The sequence below is a fragment of the Rhinolophus sinicus genome, linkage group LG07, assembly GCF_036562045.2.
Source record: "Rhinolophus sinicus isolate RSC01 linkage group LG07, ASM3656204v1, whole genome shotgun sequence".
Taxonomy (NCBI): domain Eukaryota; kingdom Metazoa; phylum Chordata; class Mammalia; order Chiroptera; family Rhinolophidae; genus Rhinolophus; species Rhinolophus sinicus.
In genome coordinates this window covers 61,590,235-61,617,426 of record NC_133757.1, presented here as the reverse complement: position 1 = coordinate 61,617,426, position 27,192 = coordinate 61,590,235, and the positions used below count along the sequence as shown (strand labels likewise).

At 40.6% G+C, this 27,192-nt stretch overlaps 2 protein-coding genes across 12 annotated transcripts in view; one reads left to right on the top strand and one right to left on the bottom strand.

Annotated features, from left to right (window-relative positions):
• Positions 1-17,414, bottom strand: part of SHLD2 (shieldin complex subunit 2) — a 104,733-nt gene extending 87,319 nt beyond the window's left edge. For 8 of the 11 annotated variants that reach the window (XM_074337221.1, XM_074337226.1, XM_074337222.1 and 5 more), the window contains exon 1: positions 17,300-17,367. Coding sequence is in view for 1 of the 11 variants with exons in the window: in XM_074337216.1 (XP_074193317.1) it covers positions 17,300-17,372 (73 nt within the window). In the remaining 10 variants the exon portion in view is untranslated. Of the gene's footprint in view, positions 1-17,266 lie in introns of all 11 variants that reach the window. The other 3 variants (XM_074337216.1, XM_074337220.1, XM_074337215.1) reach the window with 3 other exon arrangements.
• An 85-nt stretch (positions 17,415-17,499) lies between these two features.
• Positions 17,500-27,192, top strand: part of GLUD1 (glutamate dehydrogenase 1) — a 33,045-nt gene continuing 23,352 nt past the window's right edge. Inside the window, exon 1 of the mRNA XM_019716126.2 lies at positions 17,500-18,178. Within this exon, the coding sequence (XP_019571685.2) occupies positions 17,734-18,178 (445 nt within the window). The 5' untranslated portion in view covers positions 17,500-17,733. The remainder of the gene's footprint in view (positions 18,179-27,192) is intronic.

Sequence of the window (27,192 nt, the reverse complement as noted above, 5' to 3'; positions counted from 1 at the left end):
GCTTATTCTAAAATTATGAATATTTACACGTACGTTTTTTCCTAAGAGTTTGTAGTTTCGGTTCCTATATATAGGTCCATCAAAATCATAATTCTTGAAAACTAAGAATTTCAATTGCAGTATCTAAGGATTTAAGAGTAAAAAGATTTTTAAATTCTAAAACCATGGCTTTCAACATCGCAAACCAAAGTGTGGAGGAAAGATCTGACCCTGTAGCTGGACTGGGCCAGAACCCAGCCTGCTTCCCATAAATCCCCTCAGAGACTGATGGATCCCGCCCTCTGCCCCAGGTGCGCTGGTTCCTAGAACAGGCCCATGCCCTTCCCCCAGCAAACACGTAAGGCATTTTCTCCTTCCCTAGGGCAGGACATGCCCCAGTGCCCCCATCCAGCCTGCCCTGTCCTATATAACTCTTTAGCACCTGCCACATGGCGCAGAGGACATCCATGTTGTCTTGCCCCCGCCCACCAGGTGCCTCATCTGTAAGTTCCCTTAATAAACTCTTCATGTAATCATGAGTTGTCAAGCTCTCTGCGCTCTCAGCCCCAGGAAACCGTACATAACACAAAGCAAGAAAACGTTGCTGGCGAGTTAACACTAAAACCTATAGCACGTAGAGAAAGGTGATGACCTAAGTGCAATTCTCCAACAACTGAGAAGACATGTAAAACCTGAGGGAAGAGTGTAGAGAAAGTTAGAAGATAGCTTAGATATAAGTTCAGAATTGTTACCACCTGTCCATCTGGGGCTGTCTTGAGGTAAGGAAACTCTCCAGTATGTTTGTGCGGGAGGACGCAGAATAAAAGATAATTATGCTTCCTTTCCCCAAGTCATGGTCCAGGGAACTACAAGACTTTTGGCAAAACCTGTACCTAACTCCATCAGTGTGGTAGGGGAAAAACAGCCGATGACATGCCCAGACTGCATTCCGGGAAAACTGCCTCGGGGTCCCCAGCCTGCCAGCACAGTGCAGGAACCACTGGGCCCAGAAGATTTTAGGATTAAAGGGAACTCAGCTCACACGGGCCTGTTGACCAGAGGCCATGGGAGTAGCAGGGACAGCAAGTGAGGTTGGTTGGCAGAGAAGTGGATGGCGGATTGCAGATCGTGTGGCTCCTGCTTCCTGTGTCTCCAACCCAGCCGCCAACGAGAATATAGTGGTATGACTCCCCTATCTATGGCGCCGTGGGTGTTCCTTTTTGGCCTCACCATGTCCTGCGTTCTTATGTGGGGAGTGGGACCAGAGACCCTGCATGACACCCTGCATGACAGTAAGTTTTTGTTTGATGGACTTATGGGATATGTGGAACACAGTTCAAAGCACAGGACACACATAAAATGATGAGTCTAAAAAGAGGGTATCCCCACAACAACCTGTAACCCTAAAGGACAACACCCTCGGGGTAACAGCCATCAAAATTAAACCAGTCCCTGCAGTCCTATAACCAAGGCTGAGAATTGCAAACCTTGGATGAAGGTGGCATTAGCTGACCCTAGGCACCTATAGAATGAGGAACAGAAAAAGGGAAAGTCAGAAAACAAAAAGAGTAGGTAAGAAACGAAGATAAAGTGAAGGAGGATAGAATGGGGTAGAGACAGGATCTGAAGAGGCAACAGTTGAAAGTGTTCTAGAACATATGAAAGATCCCCATCTCCAGATTCAAAAATTGCAAAGAATGGAATATTATTTGGCCATAAGAAATGATGAAATAGTACCATTTGCAACAACATGGATGGATCTTGAGAGTATGATGCTAAGCGAAATAAGTCAGACAGAAAAAGTAGAGAACCCTATGATTTCACTGATATGTGGGATATAAAACTGAAAACAACAAAAGAACAAGACAAACAAATGAGAAACAAAAACTCATAGACACAGACAATAGTTTAGTGGTTACCAGAGGGTAAGGGGGTTGGGGGGGGGGGAGATGAGGGTAAGGGGGATCAAATATATGGTGATGGAAGGAGAACTGACTCTGGGTGGTGAACACACAATGTGATATACAGATGATGTATTACAGAATTGTACACCTGAAATCTATGTAACTTTACTAACAATTGTCACCCCAATAAACTTCAATTAAAAAAAATCGCAAAGAATAAATATACAATAGAGGACATCAGTAAAATCAATAAATTGGTCCTATAAAGAGGCACACCATCTGTTGAGCTACCCCCTGATCTCCTGCCTTTTCTTCTCCTGTCTCCTCCTCTGTCCCCCACAGAAACATATACAAGGTCTGACAATTAAGTTCACGAACTTGTTGCACGGATGCTGTTAACCTTTTTTGATATCAGAGGGATAATTCATTATGAATTTGTACCAACTGGACAAACAATTAACCAAGTTTACTATTTGGAAGTGCTAAAAAGGCTGCATGAAAAAGTTGAACGACCTGAACTTTTCCCCAACAATTCATGGCTCTTGCATCACAACAATGCACCAGCTCACACAGCACTGTCTGTGAGGGAGTTTTTAGCCAGTAAACAAATAACCGTATTGGAACACCCTCCCTACTTACCTGATCTGGCCCCAATGACTTCTTTCTTTACCTGAAGATAAAGGAAATATTGAAAGGAAGACATTTTGATGACATTCAGGACATCAAGGGTAATATGACAACAGCTTGATGGCCATTCCAAAAAAAGTTCCAAAATTGCTTTGAAGGGCGGACTAGATGCTGGCATTGGTGCATATCTTCCCAAGGGAAGTACTTCGAAGGTGACCGTAGTGATATTCAGCAATGAGGTGTGTAACACTTTTTCTAGGATGAGTTTGCGAACTTAATTGTCTGACCTCATATATAAACACTCCAACCACAGTGAATTATGACGCAGTTACCTAATGCATACTATTTTAATCAGGCTTTTTTGGTTTAAAAACACTAGGACTTCTTTTAAAATAGGGGAGGGGTGATATTATAAAGATACACATAGATTAGAAATAAAATTAAAATCGGAAAGCCATCTTTCTGACCAAGTCATATCATGGGCTTCTGGCCAGCATTTATACTGAACATGGCCAGGCACCTGCCTGAAAGGCAGTCAGTCATGTGTAGCCTGAGGAAAAGAGAATTAAGGTCACTGGGGGACAGAGTCCCAGAGAGCAGTTTTCAGCCTCTCAGCTTCGCATGGGGGGTGCTGGCTTGGGTGATGGTCAGCCATTGGCTGTAGCCGGTTGACCAATTGGCTGCTGATGTAACTGCCGTGACTGTGATGGTTGGTTGGTTGGCAGGCAGAACCGTGGCCAGCGGATTGCGGATCGTGTGGATCTTACTGTGTGTGTCTCGCCCAGCCACCAATGAGAATATAGTGGTATGACTCCCTTATCTATGGCTCCGTGGGTGTTCCTTTTTGGCCTCACCATATCTGTGTTCTTATGTGGGGAGCGGGAGCTGAGACCCCGTATGACACCCTGCATAACACATGGCACAATGGGCAGGGTCTGGTGTCAGCCAAAACTCTCCATAATGTAATGGAGCAGTTTATATGTATGAAAGCTCAGTTTCAGGAGGCCCGTGAGGAGCTGCACCAGGAAGGGGAAGCACGGTCTGCCCGGGGGGACTCGAGCCTCCAGATGGCACACCACCCTCTTGGCCATAGAAGGCGTTGCCTTCCTTTTGGTAATCTGCTGCTGCTGTAGGTTCTGAGGGTTGCGGACATCTTGCACCGAGGCCTCCACCCAATTGGATGCCTGGCACGGGGAGCAGGATTCCGGCCAGGTAGAAATGGCGTCTGACTCTGGGCAGGAGGACATGTGGACCCCCCCTCCCCCCAGTTTGTGGTGTCCGGTGGCCACTGTTCTCAGGAGTTGGACCCCCAAGGAGGGGTGGGAGGACATGGACGGCTCTCCGGACAGCGTGGAGAGGGCCCTGCAGGTTCTGGCTGAGCGGTTGGCAGGGGAGGTGAAGGGTACAGCTGGCCGTGTGGGCTGGATGTACCTCACCACGTTGCATCATAACATGGAGGATGCGCTTAATGAAATAGTTCAGGTGCAGGACCAGCAGCCCCGGTGGGGAGGCGCTGGAAGCTCGGGACCGTCGGTTGAAATTGGTTCTCACCACAGTGCATCATAACTCGGAGAGAGCGCTTGCTGGAATAGCACAGGTGCAGGACCAGGTGTCCCAGTGGGAGGCGCTAGAAGATCGGGTCCTCCTGTTAGATGAGCCCCTCAGTGGAGACTCTGGACGACATGAGTGGAGACAATGTAGCTCTCAATCCCCACATCTGGCCCATCTTGAAGCAAAAGGTAAAGCATGAGCAACCTTTGGGCCCCAGTGGCATTGCTGCCGGTAACCCAGCTGACCAAGTTCACAACCTACACTCCTTACACTCCCACTGAGCTGCAGGAGCTGGGGAGGTGGTACCGACAGCACCCTGGAGAGCCAATCTTGGCTTGGCTACTACGTTTATAGGATGAGGGGGCAGACAGCATTCTCTGCTCCCCAGGTGAAATGGAAAAGCTAGCCTTCGTGACGGTGCATCCGTCCCTGCGACAAAGGTTACAGAATTGCCATAGGTTGGCCCAAGACCAGGGCAACCACACTCGAATGGAGTGGCTCACTGCTGCTGTAAGCACAGTATGGGGACAGGCTGGCGAGCTGCCAGACACTGTGAGTAAATGGCGATCGTATACTGAGCTTACTCAAATCATCCGTGAGTGGGTATGAGACATGCTATGTTCAACCCTAATATGCAGGAGCCAGATGGCGAGCATTTTACAACCAGCATGAGAGATCTGGTTTTGGATACTGCACCTGCGAGTGCTTTTGGATCCTTGGTTGCCATTCTTAGGCCCTATGTGGGGCGGCGGATCCATGAAATTACCATCGTTATGGCCACCCTAGGGGATGTTGAAAGCCAATGGCAAAGGAAGTTAAGACAGGAGGTCCGAGAAGTCAAGACATGGAAGCCCAAATCAAAAGTAAGGGAGCAAGGTCGCAGGCCTCAGAGAGTAACACACACGCAGATGTGACGTAATCTCGTGGCAGCAGGGGTTGATCGGGGAAAAAATAGACCCACAACCCAACGCACTCTTGTTGGAACTTTGGAAAGAGTTGCGTCCGAAACAGCAATTCCAGCAAATCCGAAAGGATAAGTCCGGGAAAGCGCGACCCATGTCCCTCCAGGACTTCATGCGGCCACTTGAGGCTGACTCCTTTCAGCTTGATTAAGGGTAGGGCCAAGGTACCCGTTCAGAGGGGATGAGCAGGGACTGGAGGCCCCATGTGGAAACGTCCATACATTGGTTCCCTTCTAATGTGCAGAGGGTTTTGGCCCTAGTTGACACTGGCACAGACTGCAGTCTTGTTTATGAGAAACCCTGGCTGTGCCCAGAAAGTAGGTGGACATCGAGGGACACCCCCTGGGATATTACCTGAACTGGACTGGGACCTTTCTTTTTTCGTGAGCTGGGTTCCTGACACAGGGCCCCTCGTGGAAGACGCTTGTCTCGTAGATTGTGAAGCGAGACCCTGCAGGGGTGGAGTGTGGGGACAGAGTCCCAGAGAACAGTTTCCAGGCTCTTGGCCTCACATGCGGGGTTGTTGGCTTGGGTGGTTGTTGGCTGTGGCCAGTGGCCAATTGGCTGCTGATGTAACTGCTGTGACTGTGTTGGTTGGTTGGTTGGTTGGCTGGTTGGCTGGTTGGCAGGCAGAAAAGCAGACGGCAGATTGTGGATCGTGTGGGTCCTATTTCATGTGTCTCGCCCGGCCACCAACGAGAACATAGTGGTATGATTCCCTATCTATGTCTCCATGGGTGTTCCTTTATGGCCTCATCATATCCTGTGTTCTTATGTGGGGAGTGGGAGCTGAGACCCCCGCATGACACCCTACATGACAGTCACAGTATACCAAATAAGACCACCTAAAAGGGCTGAGGACGTAGCAGTGATCATGATTAACATCAAAAGTACAGCTCCAGTAAATGTGGCAAAAAGCATGTTGTGCAACGTGACGATCTGGCTGACATGACAATCAAAAATAAATACACCTGTAACCAAAGTTAATTTCCTAGTGCTGATACATGTGTTGTGGCTATGTAAGGTTTAACATTAGAGAAAGTTGGGTAAAGGAACTCTTTACAGTATATTTGTAACTCTTATATAAATCTAAAATATCTCTAAAGAAAAATTATTTCCAACCAAATTATTATAAGTAAAATTATTTCAAAATAAAAAATCAATTTGAAAAGCAGAAGGGGTGGCTGGTTGGCTCAGCTGGTTAGAGCGCGGTGCTCTTAGCAACAGGGTTGCCGGTTCAATCCCCACATGGGTCACTGTGAGCTGCGCCCTCCACAACTAGATTGAAACAACTACTTGACTTGGAACTGATGGGTCCTGGAAAAATACACTTTAAAAAACAAAGAAAAGAAAAAAGAAAGAAAGCTTAAAAAGCAAAAAAATTGAGTATACTTAATTACATAATGGGGTGCTTCTATGATCCTCGATACATATTTTAAAGAATTAATCTTTGATTTTTCAGAATTCTCAGGTTTTACCCTAGTTTTTAAAATTCTGATTTATTTCTTGGCCAGTTATTACTGCTTTAACTGATTACTATAGAGAAAAATTAGAAAAACTTAAATGTTCCATAATGAGAACCAATATGAAAGAATGGTGATGTAGAATAGAAATAATACGAATCTATAGAAGTTAGGAATAAAAATCTAAGTATCCCTTGCTGTCCCATCTATTCTGTTTGTGAGTGCAGACAGCAAGAGTTGGTCAGTGAGGAATACCTGTAGTTGAAAATGCACAGTTATAGCAGACTTACGGGGTAGGCTTTCTATTATTCTCATTTGTACAATTTTTAATTTTCTCTAAGAAAATGTTAAAATAAATGAAACTCATAAGAGGCAAGGACCTGGAATTTCTCAGGGCTTGGGTTTTTTCATTTTTTCCACTTAAAATTTTTCTAGCTAATTTAAAACCAATTATGATTGCTTCTCTAATGTGGCTTGGTTCACTTTTTTTGATGTTTATATTACGTTATAAGAGGCATGCAAGAAAATAAAATTATAGGAGATAGTCAAAGTCTATAATTCATTACAACAGACATAAAAATATACCTATGAGTCTTCAAAATAATTCAATTTTGGACTTGACCTGAAAAACACATGAAGATAGGAATTGAGCCATTCACCAAAATCTTCCCTTATTTTTGAGGTCCTGATACTTCCTCTATCTTGGTATTAGCAATTTCCCACTGACATACTATTGTTCAGATACTTCATCCTTTTTTTTTAAATAGCTGATCATAACCTTCGTTGCTGATAGATGGCAGATATCAAATTCCGGAATCGAAGATGGAATCCCTTTGTGCTATCCTAGCCCTCCAAGAATGCAATCATAAAGGTTCCATATTTGATGAGGAATCTGTGAAGGATAATAACAATAACTATGGGCAGTGCTCCTTGAACACCCACACTCCATGTGCCTTCAGAACAGACTTATCCTAGGGTGTGCTTCCCACAGTATGTTACTCTAACACAGAGACGCAAGTGAGACTGTCATTTCTGCCCTCAGCACAAAGACAAAAACTCCTAATTTCAACACAAAGGCCAGATTAGTCCTCTTGTGTATTTAAGTCACTTGCCTATGTGTTACAGCAATGACAATAAATTGCTGACAACAGCTTCATCTGAAAACCTGTTGAAATCATTTGAATACTCGACATTTCATCACAATTCCCAGATTCTTCCCATACATTGATAGGTTTCTGTTCTGTCCACTTGTCTGGCAACCAAGTAAACATCACAGATTGGAGTTACTGCCTTACAGAACTGTCAGTGGTAAAAAGCTGTTCAAAAAAAGGAGGCATAATGTTAAAACTATCATCACTATGTAAGATCTCAAAGGGAACTAGACTGCAAATTTCTCAATGTAGAGAACATGAAACATGATGATAATTTTCAAAGGGAACTGGAATTTGTAGATTTCTCAATGCAGAGAACACGAAACCACAAGCATCCTAATTCCCAGTGTTATATTTAACAATGTCTCATGCCTCTAAAACCCCACTTGTATGCTAAGGAAGCAGATTATCACAATAAGACAGTACAGCGCAGGTCAGTTCTTTTCTATAGCAAATATGGCAAACACTGTTGATTGCCAATTTAGCATTTGTCTCTTACAACCCTTTTTCTTTGTTAGCAGATCCTAAAAGTGCCAGAAAGTCCTCTTTCTAGCCTCCCTCACAGCAAGGCCCTGGATATTAAACCCAGTCCTAGCTCCTGGGGTCTAAAAGAGCAGAAGCTGGCAGGCAGGCCTTTGCAAAGGATTTCTTCATCAATAAAGAGATTGTATGAGAGGAAATTGCTGTTCTTCTACACAGTACTTAGCTGTGTTTGCATGTGACCCCTGGAACTGCTATAGCATTTTTATAGTCATGAGGAAAGATATCACACAACTTGCTGAGTATAACACAGAGAAAAGCACTTGGGTCCTGGGTATCACTGAGTCCTGTCCCCACAACAGAATAGCCTTGTCTCCTGACACTTTTTGTTAGATAATAGCTATCTCAGTTAGTTTGTGGCTTTAGTTTAAGCCATTTTTATTTGGATATTGTTACTTGATGGCCAAAGCGCCCTAAGTAATATAGCTAGGAAATATCTGTTCACTCCACGCTATCTAGATCAAGAAGTTAGACCACTGCTACTTAGCTGACCCCAGCCATTACCAGTGTCTACCTTGATCCCTACTGCTTCATTCGTGTTTTCCTTTTCTACCTTTCACTACGGAGCAAACTCAGTGTAATTATACTCATATATATGCTTCACAATAAAGTCTGTTTCTTCCACAACTCTTCCACAATGGGAAGGTACTTTTTGCTTCTACAGTATATTTTTCAGTTCTGCTTTTAACAGCATCACAGAAGTGTCCCAAGTTTTAGCTTACACTTTCTTACTGTACAAATTCCAATCCCATATTGAAATCACAACTGATCTAAAATTTCCAAAGAGAAAATGCTAAAGATTGAATAAAGATTTGCTTTTATAGAGGGTCACCCACATCGATCAATAAATGAGGCTGAATGGTGAGTCATCCTGAATGATACGTCAATGTGCTATACTTTTTACATATAAGTAAAACAAAAAACTTAACCTTAATTTAAAAACAAACAACAACAGGGGACGGCCCGGTGGCTCAGGCGATTAGAGCTCCACGCTCCTAATTCCGAAGGCTGCCTGTTCGATTCCCACATGGGCCAGTGGGCTCTCAACCACAAGGTTGCCAGTTCAATTCCTCGACTCCCGCAAGGGATGGTGGGCAGCGCCCCCTGCAACTAAAATTGAACACGGCACCTTGAGCTGAGCTGCCTCCCAGATGGCTCAGTTGGTTGGAGCGCATTCTCTCAACCACAAGGTTGCCGTTCGACTCCCTCAAGGGATGGTGGGCTGCGCCCCCTGCAACTAGCAACAGCAACTGGACCTAGAGCTGAGCTGTGCCCTCCACAACTAAGACTGAAAGGACAATAACTTGAAGCTGAACGGCAACCTCCACAACTAAGATTGAAAGGACAACAACTTGACTTGGAAAAAAAGTCCTGGAAGTACACACTGTTCCCCAATAAAGTCCTGTTCCACTTCCCCAATAAAAATTTTTAAAACAAAAAAAACAAACAACAACAAAAAAAGACAGAGACATGAGTTACATACAGGTGAGGTCAGAATCCTTAGTACAGTTAATTTTTAAGAGGCCTCACTTGTTTTCACGTGCTATGCTTAAAAGGATAGAAATCCTACTACAATTTTTCATGTTTACTCACAACATGGAAAGAACCCTTAAGCGAGTTGATAAAACTTTTGTTGACCATTATTCAGCAATGCAGCAAGATGATAACTGAACCAAACCAGCCAAGCACATATAACTGACATTTGATTTATTAGGAATAAACAGTTCTTTCTTAAGAGGAAAAAGACTATAAACACTGAAAATATCAGATCCTTTTCTTTGATATATTTTTCTTTGTTTTTTGCTTATTACAAAAACATGCTCACTAAAGGGAAAAAAATTAAAATTACAAATTTTTCTCTGAAGTCAATTAGAAACACAAAAGCACATATTAGAAAAAATTTTCCTGAAAACAATAGCACAAAGTCTCTGAAAACAATCCATAATTCACCTAAATTATAAATACCTGAAAAAAACTAGGCGATATTCATTTTTAAGCAAATTGTTGTTTAAGCCAAACTATTGTGATGATCAAATTGCTTTTAACTAAAGTATATGCTACCCTATATTTTCAAACCATGGTCTCATTTATTTTCAGGCTTTTGCATATGAGGTGTGATCAAACAATATGATGAATGTTTAAATTTTAAAAAAATTATTACAGTAAAAGACACATTGCCATTAATCCCCTTCAAAATACTCCACCTTGTTTCAAACACTTATCCCATCATTCTTGCCACTTTCTGAAGCAGTTCTGGAAGTCCTCTTTCATGAGTGTCTTTAGTTGCCTGTCGTAGCTTCTTCAATGTCCTGAATCATTTTGACTTTGGGGAAGAGCCAGAAGTCACACAGTTCCAGATCCAGTGAATAAGGTGGATGAGGACACACTGTAATGTTTTTATTTGACAGAAATTGCCATCCCAGAAGCATACCAGAATGCATTCAGAAATTGCCATACCAGAATGTGTGACACGGAGCATTGTTATGATGGAGGAAGATTTACAGCACACTTTAAAACAGACTTCTCAACCGTAGCTCACACCCGACTGCACTGAACAAGTTGAAACTTGTCATACAGTTACTAAGGTTGGATGTGCTGCTTCCAGTATTGAAGATCCCTGCCCTTCCGTTGGATGGGACTCGGCACCAGCATTCACCGTACCTTTGGTCACAACGGAAAGACTCCGTGTCACACATGAATTTTGGTATACGGCAATTTCTGTCAGGTAAAAACATTACGATGTGTCCTTATCCATCTTATTCACCAGATAGGACACTGTGCGACTTCTGGCTCTTCCCCAAAGTCAAAATAATTCAGGACATCGAGGCAGCCATGACAGCACAACTGAAGACACGAAAGAGGATTTCCGGAACTGCTTCAGAAAGTGGCAAGAACGATGGGATAAGTGTGTTCAAAGCGAGGGAGAGTATTTTGAGGGGGATATGGCAATGTGTCTTTTACTGTAATAATTTTTTTTTATTTAAACATTCACTGAATTTTTTGAGCACACCTCATATGGTGTTCCCTTAGTATAGGGTACTCTTCACTCCCCACACTCATCTAACTGATTAATGAAGTACTAACAAGCACTTATGTACTAAAACCTTTTAAAATTAGTAATATGCGAACTTGATTTAAAAAAAAAAAAAAAGATTTTTTTCAGTTCCCTGTTTTAAAAGTTCTTGTTTAAAAAATTAAATATTTGATTTGTGATATCATTTGGTTTTATATCACTTTTAATATCTAGATATGGTAACATTTTTGTCAAACATAAACTAAGCAACTTTATAAGAAAACAAAATTCTGATGACTATTAAAACCTTTCTATGTTCAAATTCACTATCATACTTAAAAAGGTAAAGTAGTCCTGAGATGAAAGAGTTTGAAAACTGATGTTCTATATAGTAACAGGTTATTCATTGTAGCACTGCTGTAACTACAAAATATTGAAAACAACCTACATGTCCATCAGTGAGAAACTAGCAAAAATAATTTTGGTACATCCATAAAATGAAACAGTAAAAGATAATGAGGAGCAATTAGGCAATAAAATAAAATAAAACACATCCAAATTAGAAAGGGAGAAGTAAAACTATCTCTGATCTTATATATAGAAAATCTAAGGAATCCACCAAAACAATTATCAGAACTAATAAATGAGTTCACTAAGGTTGAAGCATGAAAGATCAACATACAATACCATAACCAATTGTATTTCTATACACTTGCAGTAAATAATCTGAAAATGAAGTTAAGAAAACAATTCATTATAATGGCATCAAAAAGTAAAATCTTAGTAATAAACTTAATAAAAGTACAAAACTTATATTCTGAAAAGACAAAACATTGCTGAGAGAAAATTTAAAAGACCTACAAAAATGATGACATTTCATGTTCATGAATTAGAAAATGTAATATTGTTAAAATGGCACTACTTTCCAAATTAATCTATAGATTCAATATAATCCCAATCAAAATTCCAGCCAACTTCTTTGCAGAAATTGACCACCTGATCCTAAAATTTATGTGAAAATTCAAGAAATTCAGAATAACCAAACAATCTTGAAAAAGAACAAAGTTGGAGAGTTGGAGGACTCACACTTCTCAATTTCAAAACATACTAAACAAAACAAAACAAACAAAAAAATGAAAAACAAAAAATCTTACTGCAAAGCTACAGTAGTCAAGACAGTGTGGTACGAGCAAAAGGATAGACATATGAGCAAGTGGAAAAGAACTGAAGAGTCCAGAAATAAACCCGCACATTTAGGTCAATTAATTTTTGTGAAGACAACTCAATGGGGAAGAAATAGTCTTTTGAACAAATGGTGCTGGGACAAATGGATATCTACATGCAAAAGAATGAAAGTGACTCTTTTCTCGCTCCACATAGTAAAATCAACCCAAAATAGATCACAGACCTAAATGTAAAAGCTAAAACTATAAAACTCTTAGAAAAAAAACATAGGTATAAATCTTCATAACCTCCTGTTAGACAGTGATTTCTTAGACATGACACCAAAAGCACAAGCAACAAATGAAAACATTTATACTCGTAAATTGGACTTCATTAAAAGTAAAAACCTTCTGTGTTGCAAAGGACACAATTAAAAAATTAAAAGAAAACACTTGCAAATCCTGTATCTGATAAGGGGTTTATATCTAGAATATATGAAGAACTCTTACAATTCAACAATAAGAAGACAAATAATGCAGTTTAAGAATATGAATAGACATTTCTCAAAAAAAGATATACAAATGGCAAATGAGCACATGAAAAGCCACTCAACATCACTAGCCATTCAGGAAATGCAAATCAAAACCAAAATGAACTATGACTTTATACCAGATAATAAAGAGAATTAAAGAGGATGTGGTAAGGGGCCGGCGCGGTGGCTCAGGCGGTTAGAACTCCACGCTCCTAACTCCGAAGGCTGCCTGTTCGATTCCCACATGGGCTAGTGGGCTCTCAACCACAAGGTTGCCAGTTCAATTCCTCCAGTCCCACAAGGGATGGTGGGCTCTGCCTCCTGCAAATAAAATTGTACACTGCACCTTGAGCTGAGCTGCCTCCCCAATGGCTCAGTTGGTTGGAGCGCATCCTCTCAACCACAAGATTGCTGGTTCGACTCCTGCAAGGGATGGTGGGCTACACCGCCTGCAACTAGCAACGGGCAACTGGACCTGGAACTGAGCTGTGCCCTCCACAACTAAGACTGAAAGTACAACAACTTGACTTTGAAAAAAAAAAAAAAAGGCCTGAAAGTACACACTGTTCCCAAATAAAGTTCTGTACCCCTTCCCTAATTAAAAAAAAAAAAAAAAAAAGAGGATGTGGTAAAATTGGAACCCTCATACACTGCTGGTAAGAATTAAAATGCTGCTGCAGCTGCTGTAGAAAACAGTTTGGCAGTTCCTCAAAGGTTAAACGTAGAGTTACCATATGACCCAGCAATCCCACTCCTAGGTATATACCCAAGAGAATGTAAAACATATGTCTAAACAAAAACTTTTACAACAATGTTCACAATAGCCAAAAAGTGGAAATAACCCAAATATCCATCAACAATGAATGGATTAAAATGATATAGCCATACAATGAATACTATTCAGCCATAAAAAGAAATGAAAAACTGAGACATTCTATAACATAGATGAATTTTTAAAACATTATGCTAAGTGAAAGAAGCCAGTCACAAATTGTATGATTTGTGTAAATGTAAATGAAAATAATAATCATATACTGCATGATTCCACGTAAATGAAATGTCCAGCATAGACAAATCTCAACATACAGAAAGTAGAAAGTATATGTCACTTTTCAAATAAAATTATTTTTTAAAATGACTATGTTGTTCTTGTATTTATATATCTTTCTAAATATTAAAATTCTTCTAAAATATTTTTAAAAGCACTTGGAAGCACAAAAGTATGCTATGGATCAAGGAGAAAAAGAACTGGAATTTTAAAACAAATAAGGAAAACTCATAAACCTCAAAGGCAGAAAACTGATTTGTCTGTTAAATGCTATCAAATGACCAAAATTTCCTTCAAGTTAAATTCTGGCCACCTTTTTAACTGGAAATTACTACTAATAATTAGTCTTTAATTTGCAAAGTATCTGTATGTTTTATAAAGACAATCATCAATGTAAAGCTGAAACTCACTGGACGTTACATCACAGTAAACAATTTTAAACTAAATGCAACAACTACCTAAAATATGTCTTCAAATAGTAAAAATGGCGTAACTCTGGAGTCAGATACATGGGTTTGAATCTTAGCCGGCTATTTACTAGCTAGGTGATCATCAATTTACTTGGTCTCTGTCAGTCTCAGACCACCTCTTCTGTTAAATCAGGAATTAGAATACTACCTGCTTCAGTGTGAAAAGAAACACTCCAACTACTCACAAAACGGGAGCAGGGGATAATTTCACTCTTTTTAAAAAACCTATCTGTACGATTTAAAATTTTTTTATAGCATGCATATAATTTAAAAACATAATGAAGATTATAAAAATAAAAACATCTATTTTATAGGATTCTTATGGAGCCACTTTGTAAGAGAGCTATACATAGGAGACTCCCAATTAAAAATAATTTCCTCACTCTTTCCATAGCCCTTCCACCTTCTTGAATTCAGGTGAACAAGACTAGGAAGAAGCAAAGTGAAACATTTATTTTTCTGAAGGCAATGGTTATCAAGAAAGAGATAAACAAGGGCAATAAAACTAAGGTTTTATTCAGAATTTCGTCTGAAGAGAAAAGGATATCCACATGCTTACTGATTCTAATTTACTTTATTCTGAAACTTGAAGGTTTTGGGATTTTTTGGTGGTGGGGGGGGTGCAACGTAAATGATAACACTATCAAGTGAAAAGGAAATTCGGTACCTTAATTTTTTGACCAAGACAAACTCAGGATTCAGTTTGGAGAGTATGTTTCATGAAAAACGTAATACAAATATAAATCATGACTATCAGTTATCTAGCAAATAAGGTAAAATATCAGCTCCATCATTTTTGCTTTGACAATATACTGAGATAGATGAATGTAATTTAATTGACCTACATTGTCACCTTATACTTCGCAGAATATTGTGAGAATTAAGAACATTCTCTTCCATATTCTAATACATGAGTAAAGTGAATGTCAGGAAGCAAAGTAATCTTGCAGGTCCAAAAGGTGGCTTTTAAAATCACCAAAGGATCATCCTTGTAAGACACAAAGGAGAGACACTGGGACTAAAAGCAGAAGCCCACGTGAAGACAGAGGCAAAGGTAGAAGCAATGCAGCTACAAGCTAAGGGATGCATGAAGCCACCAGGAACTAGAAGAGACAAGGAAGGATCCTCCCTTGAGCCCTTCAGAGGAGCTCAGTCCTGCTGGCACCTTAATTTTGGACTTCTGGACTCCAGAACTGTGAACTTGATTGTTTCGAGCCACCAGGTTTTTGGTAATTTGTTGCTGCAGCCCTAGGAAACTAATATACCATTCTTCTGATATCCATGCAGTTACTGGAAGGAATGACACGGCAAAACATTTACTCAGTGCCTAACAGAAACCAAGCAACGCTTGTTCTTGTGCAGTTTAATTATCATGCATCCAGTTTCGAAGACATCTGAAGGGAAATACAGGCTATGAAACAAACATATCCTAAGGCAAAGTGTTTGCTAGTTAAAAAAGGATACCAACAAAATGTCAACCTCACCTTCTGAAGGAATTTCCTGACAAATTGATATAACTCCACTTTGGACTTGGTTTTTTCTTTGTCCATTCACTTAAGTATTTTATTGGATTAAAGCTCTCTTTGGGGGTTAATTTAACTCAATGCAATTTGTAAAAGTGGGGACAAAAATCACCAAAGTACGTTGGGACCACAAAAGCTGGTAATGTGGCCTTCGGTAGCGTGTCTTAAAGACTGAGACATTAGACTTTACAAGTACCAAACTTACTCATCCGAGTGTATAATGTCAGCATTTCTCATCAAGTATGCATAAGTACATAATTAAACCCTCGTGTAACTTCAAGTTTACAAAATCCTATCCTGGGCCATTTAACATATACATTACTGAGAATTTCCTGGAGTATTATTGCATTTCTATAGTCTCTTTGTTTTTAGACTATTTCAAGAACATATTTCTGTCAACATAAGAAATGTCCAAACCTGAAGAGAAAAATTTTTTAAGACTTTATGTGAGCCAAAACTGAGGACAATTGCCAGGAAGCAAGATCTCAAATGCTCCTGAGAATAACAGTTTTGCAGTTTCTTTATGCATTTGGAATTAAAAAAGGAACTAAGGAAAATTACCTGAGGGTGGGAGAAACCAAGGAGGAGATGGGATTAAAGAGTAGTTAAGATTGTATGCTCTCTTGAGGGTGGTCACCCTTTAGCAGGAGGGGTCTGAAAAGAGTGTGTTATCCTAGATGCACGGAAACAAAGGGTAGGGTTTGCTTAAGGAAAAGATAAGCCTTTTACTAAAAAAATGTTATATTCCCGGGGCGGGACTACCCACCGTGACGTGCCCAGTTAGGAATTTATGATTAAAGCACTCTTTTCTTGCCCACAAGGAAATGGGGAAGCACAGTCAGTAAATTTTATAAAGCTACAACAGTGATTTACATAACTATTTTATCTCAACATCGTTGAGTGGTTGAAAGAGACAAAATTAAAAATTTAAAGTGGTAAAAGCCAGTCGATAAGGGATTCCCCAGCTCCCAGGCTTTCTCCTGTCCAGTTCCTGCAAGCCACCTCAAAACTGCAACTCGGGATGACATTAAGCTCTCCGCAGTCCTGCTGCAAATAGTGAAGCCCTTAGCCGGCCTTCAACCGCTGCCTCTCCGGCTCCCGTCAGGACCGCCGGAAGACTAGCCCAGGGGGTGGCAGGATGGCCGCCCCGCCCGACAGAGGAAAGGAGGGACACCCCATGACTCAGTCCCCGGGCCCGCCGCCAGACCGCACCACCTTCTTCCGGGCGCAGTCCCCACACCCGCCTCTCAGCGCCCTGCAGAGGCGGGCACGCCCCTTCCCCGGGCAGGCCCCCTCCCCAAATAGGCCCCCTCCCCCAGAAAACACCCCCACCACCCACCTCTTCCCTGCAAGGTCGGGGCCGCGCACAGACCTGAGACACCGCCTCCCTGCAGATTGAGGCAGCTTGCGGAGGCCCTCGTCCCTCCCCACAGCACCGTGAGCATGCGCAGTGGACCTACGGTGCCCCCCCCCCCCGCGCGCGCCTGCGCGCCCCCGCCGGCACGCGCCACCGTTGGGGAGGCCGGGCGAGGCCACCGCGGAGGCGGAGGCGGAGGCGGAGGCGGAGGCCGGGCTCCCTGGGCGGCGCGCGCCCCCTACCCCTCCGCCCTGCCACTCACCGGGGAGGTGGGCCCGCAGCCCCAAAGTCGGTCCTCCTGGTTAGGCGGCGAGCGCCGGAGGGGAGGGGACAGCTACTAAGGCAGGAAGCTGCGGCTTAAAAGGGCAGTCCGCGCCGGGCCCTTCCTCCCTCCCTCCGTCCCAGAGCCTCCTAGAGCTCCTCTCCTCAGCGGCCTCCGCCCCGCCGCCATGTACCGCTGCCTGGGCGAAGCGCTCCTGCTGTCCCGTGCGGGGCCCGCCGCCCTGGGGTCGGCGGCGGCCGACTCGGCCGCGCTGCTGGGCCGGGCCCGCGGACAGCCTGCCGCCGCCCCGCAGCCGGGGCTCGCGCCGTCCTCCCGGCGACACTACAGCGAGGCGACGGCCGACCGCGAAGACGACCCCAACTTCTTCAAGATGGTGGAGGGCTTCTTTGACCGCGGTGCCAGCATCGTGGAGGACAAGCTGGTGGAGGACCTCAAGACCCGGGAGAGCGCGGAGCAGAAGCGGAACCGGGTGCGCGGCATCCTGCGGATCATCAAGCCCTGCAACCATGTGCTGAGCCTGTCCTTCCCCATCCGGCGCGACGACGGCTCCTGGGAGGTCATCGAGGGCTACCGGGCCCAGCACAGCCAGCACCGGACGCCCTGCAAGGGAGGTGAGCGCGGACCCGAACCCCTCGCACCCTTCCCCGCGGCCCGGCCTGCTGCCTGCCCGGGGGCCACAGCTCGGCCCAGCCGGCGGGCATTGGCCCCTCCCCCACGTCCTGCCGCCAGCCCCCGCCTCGGATGTGTCAGGCTCCGGTGGACACCGATTTTTCCGCCTTAAGCCACCCACCACGATGTTGGCCCTGTCTCCCTCCCCCGTGAGGCATCACCCCGGGCTTCTGCCTGTGTTGATGCTGTGTGCAGAATAGACACTGCACCGCTCTTTCGATCCTAGTGTGTATTACACACTGGGTGGGTCCTGACGAAATGCACATCTACAAAAGGGAATGATGACCGGCCTATCTGTTTGTGCCTCTTGCAAGTTTTTGTGGGCTTCTATGACTCACCCGAAGGCAAACTATAAAGTAACTGTTTTATGATTGTTTTCACTCTGTTTTACATCAGTGACAGATGATACAGGAAAATACAAAATGAATTGCCTTCTAGGTGTGAAATCTAGACAGTTTCATTAACAAATTAATTTACTAATTACACGTTGATCTTGAAAATTGTTTTTTCTATCCAGACAGTTTCTGTTTCGTACAAAATAATAATAATGATACATTTGCAGTGTAACATCTGACAAATAAACACCGGGCGTCCTGACAGTAAATCTAAAGGGTGTAGACTGCACGATGGCCCGCCAGCCAATGGAATGAAATAGCCCTGGGGGTGTGTGCCGTTCCAGGCTAACTCCAGATTTGAGGTTAGGGAAAAGATAAGTAAGAGGAGAAAGGAGTTGAGTCGGTTACAATTTGGTAACCACCAAGTTATCCTGTACATAGTTTAAATCTTTGAATTTCTCTTTGGCTTCTGCATTAGAATTACTTTCTTTGAGCAAATTAAAACGTGGTTTTTTCCCCCCATTTTTTTCCTCCAATACATTGCACAATACATCTTTAAAGGTGCTTAAAAGTAACCCAAAATAGAAAGGGAGGTGAAGAGGCTTGCTGGAGGTTGCACAGAGCCTGTAGGGCTGTGCCCTTTGCCTGGGTAAGCCTGATACAGGGTTCTATTATACCAACTGACTTACAATTTTTAGAAATCTCTCTACCAGAAAAAATTGAGCTCTGCTGGCATTCTCATCAGGGAACAAAGGTTGTTTCAAACTGTTTAATGATTTACTTGCTAAATTCGCGTTGACCCCACCCTCTTCTTGTACAAACCTTTAACTATCCTCTAGCTCTGTTTCTTCTTCTAAAACCAATGTTTGAACCACTTTGACCTCCCAATTTCCTTTTCCATATCCAAAATAATATAAAATGTACACATTGTCAATCTCCTACACCCCCTTCCTTATTCCTACCACTCCCTTATTCTCTAAACCAAGAATACAAGTTCAGAATCGGAAGAAAAGCAAACAAGGATGTTGGAGGAAGAAGCAGTTAGCAAATACTAAATTGCAATAATTCTCTAAAATGGATGTCAAGTTCGTGTTACTATCTTGTTAGTATTTTCCACTGGCTTAAAAGATAGATGAATAAACTAGTATGTTTGTTTTTTTTCTGCAGGGTCTGATTTAGTTGGACGTTCTTTATATTCTTCTGTTCTTTATATGTCAAACCCTCTCCTATCTTTATACATCACAACTCCACAAATGCACTAAAGTTTACCATAGTTTGTCAGTCCTCTCCGTCTTGTTGCCACAGCAGTTTCAATATCAAAATATTGAACCTAGCAACATTGCATTAGCCATCCTGAAGCACTGTTATTGTAGACTTGCTTGTAGTAGAGTGTAAGATAAAATTATCTTAGATTATACCATTTACAAGAAGGCATGCTACTGAAAGTATTATTAACTCTCAGCATATAAAGAGAGAGAAACTGAATTGCAACTAATAAATAGCAAGCGTTGCAAGGTAATATGAATGAAAATTGGCCTCTTTATATAAAGTGATAGGTTTATTCTTTTTAGGAATTTGAAAGACTATGGAGAGGATGGGGCGGGGGATTGCATAGCTATGAAAGCCCTTAAAAATATTTTAGTGTGCTTAAGATAGTCAGTAGTATGCAAAAGGGATGATGAGCAAAACTTTGGATACATACTGTAGACTTCCATGTTTTGCTATCATGACACTTAGGATCTTCCTACCCAATTGTCTGATTGCAGAGAAGGTATACTCTAAAAAGAACTTACTTTTAATGGGGTGCTTCAAACAAAAACTTAAAGCTTTTTTTGACTCATAAGAAAGTTGTTAACCTCCTTGGCTCTACTCTGGTCTTAGAAATACAGAATATATTAGTTAGGTAATTGAGATTTTAAAAGATGCTTTGGATAATCCCTATACACTTCACTAAGTTTTACCCTCTGAAAGCATACTTTAAGCATGCCTTAAGCATACTTCAGCAGACTTTTCTCTCCCCACCCTCACTCAACTGCTTTCTCTACCAGTGTTTTTGCAAAACAAACAAACAACAACTTGCCTGCTCCTCTTTATCCTTTTCCCAACCCTCAGCTTTCTGTATCTAATCTTTCCTCAAGAGTGACCTTATACGTACCTGAGTTTTCTGAAATAAAATTCTCAAGGTTGAAGCAAAGCAACAATCAAATTACAATCTCTGTAAGGGAAACAGGTGGTTTCAAGCTCTGGGGTGGCTGACGTGTACTTTATACCGGGTAAATATTTAATAATATTGTTTTTGTGCTTCTCTTTTCCCACATACCATATTTAACTGAAGCCATTAGATTTGCATCTAATTTGTAAGAGTGTGCAGCAGGCCCTGAAGGGGGACGTTTTAAGGGAGGCCTTAATATTTTCAGCAAAGATGAACATTGTGGGAATTTCTGCTTTTATTTAGATTTTCTTCAAAAGCTCTTATTTATGTCTTTGAAAATATTCGTGATTGTTCCTGTTAACTTTCTCAGAATAAATTATGGTTCTGCCTGAGACCAATCTAACTTTTTAGAGAGAAGTTTATCATTTGAAAGTCCATTTGAGGGGAAAGTACAGATTGATAATAGCAATTCATTGCTGTAGAAGCAATTTAACTTTCTCTTCCAGCCTGACCACCCCTTGTCTCCTATTAAAACTATTAACTTGAAAAAAAAAACTATTAACTTGAAATTCCCTGTGATTAACTCTTCCTATCATAGAATTTTCTAAAATTATAATTTAAATAGAGTTGATGGGCTGTAAATAGAATCCTCTGATACATTAACTCTAAATCTTTCATTTAAATACAAATATCAGTACCCAACAACAACAAAAAAGTATTCCCTCTGTGAACCCCCAGACTTGTTTTAAGAGCCAAATACAAAAAGCAATAGTAGGAAGTAGATGGTCTTTGTTCTTGTCTTTGGGCAGCAGGATGCCCAGCTGGAGGTCAGGAGGGGCAGCTAAGGCTTGGGGAAAATGCAGTATTAGCCCCCCTCAGCCTCTGGGATATAATTGTGTGGTGGATGGTAGTACTTTGGAAAAGACTGCAGAAAGTACTTTTATGTCTTCACTGAAAAGGAAAATTTCTGACTTCTCTGTGCTGAATTGACAACCATCAAAACTTGGGGAACTTTGAATAAACTCACACTTTCTAAAGTGTGATTTGTGTATCTGCCTCTTCTGCCACAAGATAAAATGTAGACTTTGTAGGTAAATTAAATTTAGGATTAACTCAATCTGAAAGTTCAGTTAGATGACAGGTAATTTGTTTGTCTCCTACCCCCTAACCCTGAGGTTTTTGTTGTTGTTACTGTTGTTTATAATACTTTTTAGATAAATAAGGGACTGTGTTGCTATTATAACGGCCTTTTTTTTTTTTTCAGAAAAAAAAACGAGGGGAAAAAACAAGCCAAATGCCTCTAAACACCCCCCACCCCCACCAAATATACCATGTTTTCCTGAAAATAAGACCTAGCCGGACAATCAGCTCTAATGCATCTTTTGGAGCAAAAATTAATTAATATAAGACCCGATCTCATATTATAGTTAAAATAAGACCAGGTCTTATATTAATTAATTTTTGTTCCAAAAGATGCATTAGAGCTGTTTGTCTGGCTAGGTCTTATTTTCAGGCAAACATAGTACTAAGGAAGGAAAAGCTAAGATAATGGTGGAGACCTATATCAGGTTGTCATTCAGTCTCCGTTGCTTTCTGTGAATCCATCTAGCTACTTTGCTTTCCCAGCAAAAACCCACGTGCAGGAAGACAAACACTGCTCACTTACTGTGCAAAGTACACTTTGCAGGAATTGGAGCATCAAAAATTGGACGATAACACCAATATGTATTAAATTCCAATAAAACTGGCAGTGTTGAAATTTTAAGTACAAGAAATAAAAATTGAACGTGAACTTTCTGACTTATAGTGGGGAAAAATTTGGTTTAGTACTGTTGTTTTTTGTTTGTTTGTTTGTTTGTTTGTTTTTGTCCAATTATGTTAGATACTGAGGGTTCTGCCAGGAATCAATGAAGACTAAAAATAACCTTCGGATGTTTAAAATTTCCTAAGCAATAGTTTTTGACATGATACTTTTAGTTGTTGGTTTTTTTCCTTATCTATTTTGCATAGTAAATTAGGTTTTCATAATATAAATAATAAAAAAGCCTCTAGTTTAATGTAGTACATAAATGGCCCATGATTGCTCTACCCGACAAACACCAGTTAAAATACATATGTATGATTCGAATATTCAAATAGCAATGAAAGTTACAAAATGAAAAGTGAGGCAGCTCTATCCCCAGCCCTTCCCCACAAAATAATGAACAATCTTAAATCCAAAACTGTTATCTAAAACTGGGCTAGTTATCCAGATGAATCAATATTTTCCCCCTTTTCAGGGGCAGAAATTAGTGCAGATTGAAGTTCTCACTGTCAAGACTGAAGTATGTGAAATACTATTGATAAAGGCAGGAAAGATTTTTAAGAAGGGCAAGAAGACAACCTGGGTGGGAGAGGGCTGCTCAGACCTTTTTAATTACCATTCGCAAGGGCAGTGGTATCTGGGAGATTCAGCCTTCACAAAGCAAGGGGAACAGTGCTAGCTAACATTTATTGAGCTTTATGTGTACACCAGGCATTTTGCTGAGAGCTTTTCATGCATCGTCGCTTTTATTCCTCATAACAACCTTATGAAATAAATGTTTTCCTCAGTTTTCAAACATGGATACTATGGCTGAAGAGTGAAATCTCTTTCCGCAGGGTTACACAGCTAGTAAGCAGTGGATCAGACTCCAGCCATCTGATTCCAACACCCCCTTTCTTGATCATTATTGTCTGGGATTTATTCATGTAAAAAGTTACAAACTATCTCGGGGTAAGCACTGATTGAGAACCAAGTCATGCCACTGGCACAATGACTCCTAACGCTTTGGATCATTTGAAATTCGTTAAAAACTTTAAAAGACCTACCTTCTTTCCAGAAAATAAATGCATATTCAAACAACTGCACATGGAACTCATTCATAGATGGTATCTTTAGAGGCCCATTTATTCTAATTACTTAGTCAATGAAATAACATTTTTAAAGAGAGTTTTCCATTGAAAGAGATTTGAAGAGCTTTGGTGTTTATTATGTAGCCAGAACAACACATTTCTCTACCAAAGTGTTACTATATGTATGTTTTTCAATAGAAACATTTTTAAATGGCTTTCTTCCAGTGTCTCTTCCTTTAAAACTAAGAAAAGTCTTTGTTTATCAAGAACTGCTATTATTTCTCCTGATTATTCTTGGAGAAAATCTGTGAGACCTAATTTTTCTAAATTGCTTCTTGACTAGAGGAAAATGTGAACATGACACAAATGAAGATTATAAAGGTGATCAGTAATGTGATTCCTTTTGCCTTTTATCGTCACAAATATGTCAACATAGACCTTTTAAAAAAGCATTTTGTACATATTGGGCCTTAGGACTTATATGCACTCTTTTAATCCGTTACCAAGAGAGAAACAGCAAAGAAATAATCAAGGGTAATAATACGCATGTTAGGGGATTTCTTGATAAGGACTATGTTCATTACAAACTATAGACTATATTCCAAATCAGTTTTTCCATTATGTTTTTCCCCCTGCAGGCAAGAGTTTTTAAACTTTATGCTTAAAGAACACTGTTTAGTTCATGAGGATTTCTGATAATTAATGTGTTCATTGTATGTCTTTTAATTGACTGTCAAGGTACCATGCTCTGTGCTGGGGAACTATCCTTAAGTTTTTTTGTGTTTTTTTTAAAAGCTGGGTTTTTTTGTTTGTTTGTTTTTTAAAATGGTTTTTCATTGGTTTCCCCAAAGTAGAGCAGAATCCAAAATCTCCTCTGCACTATATCATTCTTTCTTTGCTTTAAGCTTCGTATTCTGTTTCTCCGATTTTCCTTTTCCAAAAACTGTCAGAATGAAATAGTAGGTAATAGCAGAGGAAATTAAAAGTAAAGGGCAGATAAAACTTTTTGAAGAAAGGATAGTATTATCTAACAGGTAAGATATAGAATGAAGACAAGAGTCATAAGATATCTCAGATTTCTAGCCTGAGACACTGGAAGAAAAAAATGGTGTCAGGGATAGAAAAGTGGGTTTTGAAAATAAAGGAAATCAACGATCCTTGGGCAAATTGGAAATACAGGCATATACTTTCTCAATCTTACCCTTGCAAAGTGCAGTCTCTACCTGGTGCAGGTCCATACCTTATCCGTCTCTATAATTCTTCTCTTCCTCTCTTAAGAGCCATCTCAAATGTCACTTAGACTTGTAAATAATTTAGATGTAACTGGATATCTGAAATTTCAAGTCATTACCCCTTTGAACCTTTTTATAACAAGTTACTGTTAATCTTTTGCTAAACGTTATCCAACTTCATATTCACTGATTTAACTAGCATCATTTCCAAGATCTGTTTGGTATGGTATGGTTAAGTTTACCCTTAGAATTATCAGAATAAGGAATCTATTTAAAAATGAACAAGATCTTCCTTTAAATGTATATTCTTTCTTCCATTTATTGGGCAGTTAGTTAAATACTCAAGCACAAAACAAAGCTGCATTTCTGTAGATACGTATGTACATAAATGCAGGGAAATGATTTGGGAGGACACATATACATTTAAGTTGCTAAGAATGGTCACCCTGAAGAAGACTGCGGTTATAAGTGGTAATCACAAGTGGTAATTGGGAGACTTCAGCTGTTTCTGTATTTAAATTTTGATGAAAACATATACATATGTGTTACATAATTTTAATGTTTTAGTGAAAAGAAAAAATGAAATATTTTTCATTTCATTTTTCAAACATCAGTTAAATGTTAAATATTTGTTTCCCAGAAAGTCTGTCTCTTCAAATTGCTTAAAATAAAGATTTTGATAATGGATTAAAACACATATTTATTTCCGTGTCTAATATAGAACAATACATGGTTACTGTCAGAAACTAAGTGTATGATTTTGCTTAGCATCTATATGAAATGTTCCCCTTGCTGAATGAATTTTTATCTGAGACTTGTAGTTTACATGATCATTACTTGCTGATGGGTACTAGTTTCTCACTGTTTGTCTCCTCTCCTCATTTTTAATTAAGTTTTGGTATGCTGTTGCGAGTTAGGAAGTATTAAGTGAGAAAATAGATTCTACTGAGTAAATGGCAGGAGTGTTACTGCATGAATTTTAAGAGTTCTAAGGCTTTTGCCCTTCTGGGGATTCTATGCTTGTGGCTGTTGAATAAATCGTTTCTGAAAAATGAGAGAATACAGTTTGAAATTTGATTTCTGATGAATAAATCAAAACCTATTAAAAGATCCAGGTTCACATAATTTTAAAAACCATTTGAATGATCATGAGTGTTTAATGATTCATCATAAGAAACAATGGTGACAGTCGCTAGGAGCTTCTTTGTATGTTTTTTATTTTTGAGTCAGCTAGCAAGAGGAAAAAAATTCAAGCAAATTCAAGCTATTCAGTTGTGGTTTTTACTGACTTTTTCAAGCTAGTGTGTTTTCTTCATCACCATAGCAACTTCAGCTAGTTTTTTGTTTTGATTTCTCCTAGAAATTAGTGTACACCAGTCATTAGACTTTTGAGGATAGTAAGAAATATCTTTGGTAAATAAGTTAAAAGGCAGAGAACTATACACAGGTTTGTGCTGTGTATAGTTTGCAGATGTCTGCATTTCATTAATGTTTTGAAACATCTGGGTACCAGTTAGCTCAAAATAACAATTATATAGTTAATTTAATTTATCTTGAGAATAAAAGGGATGATTTCAAAGTTCCCACTGCAGTAGGTACTTAATTCTACACCAGCCCTCCCCCTAACTTGACCAAGTTTGATAAATAACAGACATCGTCATAGGTGGTGTTTCTTTCATTTCCTGCAGTGAACTGAGCACAAATGACCCTGTCAGCCTGTCCCAAGGTGGCCTTGATCTGTGTCATCACCGCTCACTTTCTACTCATTTAGCCAACTTTTCGTTGAAAGTATCTACCTCCATTCCTTGAATCTTTTACACCTGCCAGCACTGTTGTTCAAAGACTCAGTTGATTCCTTCCCAAACATTAGTAATGCTAGTGTCAAAAGAGGCTTACAGATAGCGGTCTAAGCCTTCAGGATACCAGGGGGGAAAAAAACATACTGTGTTTCCCTGAAAATAAGACCTACCCCGAAAATAAACCCCAGTTAAGATCGTCAGCCAGATGGATGTATTAGTGCATTATGACGATGTTCCAGAAGATGACATGACTGTATTTGAATAAATGTAGATTGTTGTACATGAAAAAATAAGACATCCCCTGAAAATACGTCCTAATGCGTCTTTTGGAGCAAAAATTAATATAAGACCTGGTCTTATTTTCAGAGAAACACGGTAGTTTACTTTTCTGCATTTCTAGAATAAAAATTTTGCTATATTTTCTGTCCTTGTGCCCCCATCTGATCCATTGGTCCTGCTCACCTGTAGCCTTCTCTGCCATACTTCCCATCCCACAGAAAAGGAGGAAAGGCTTGGTTTTATGAAAAGTGAGAATATTCAGACTGCAAATATCCTTGCTGCATT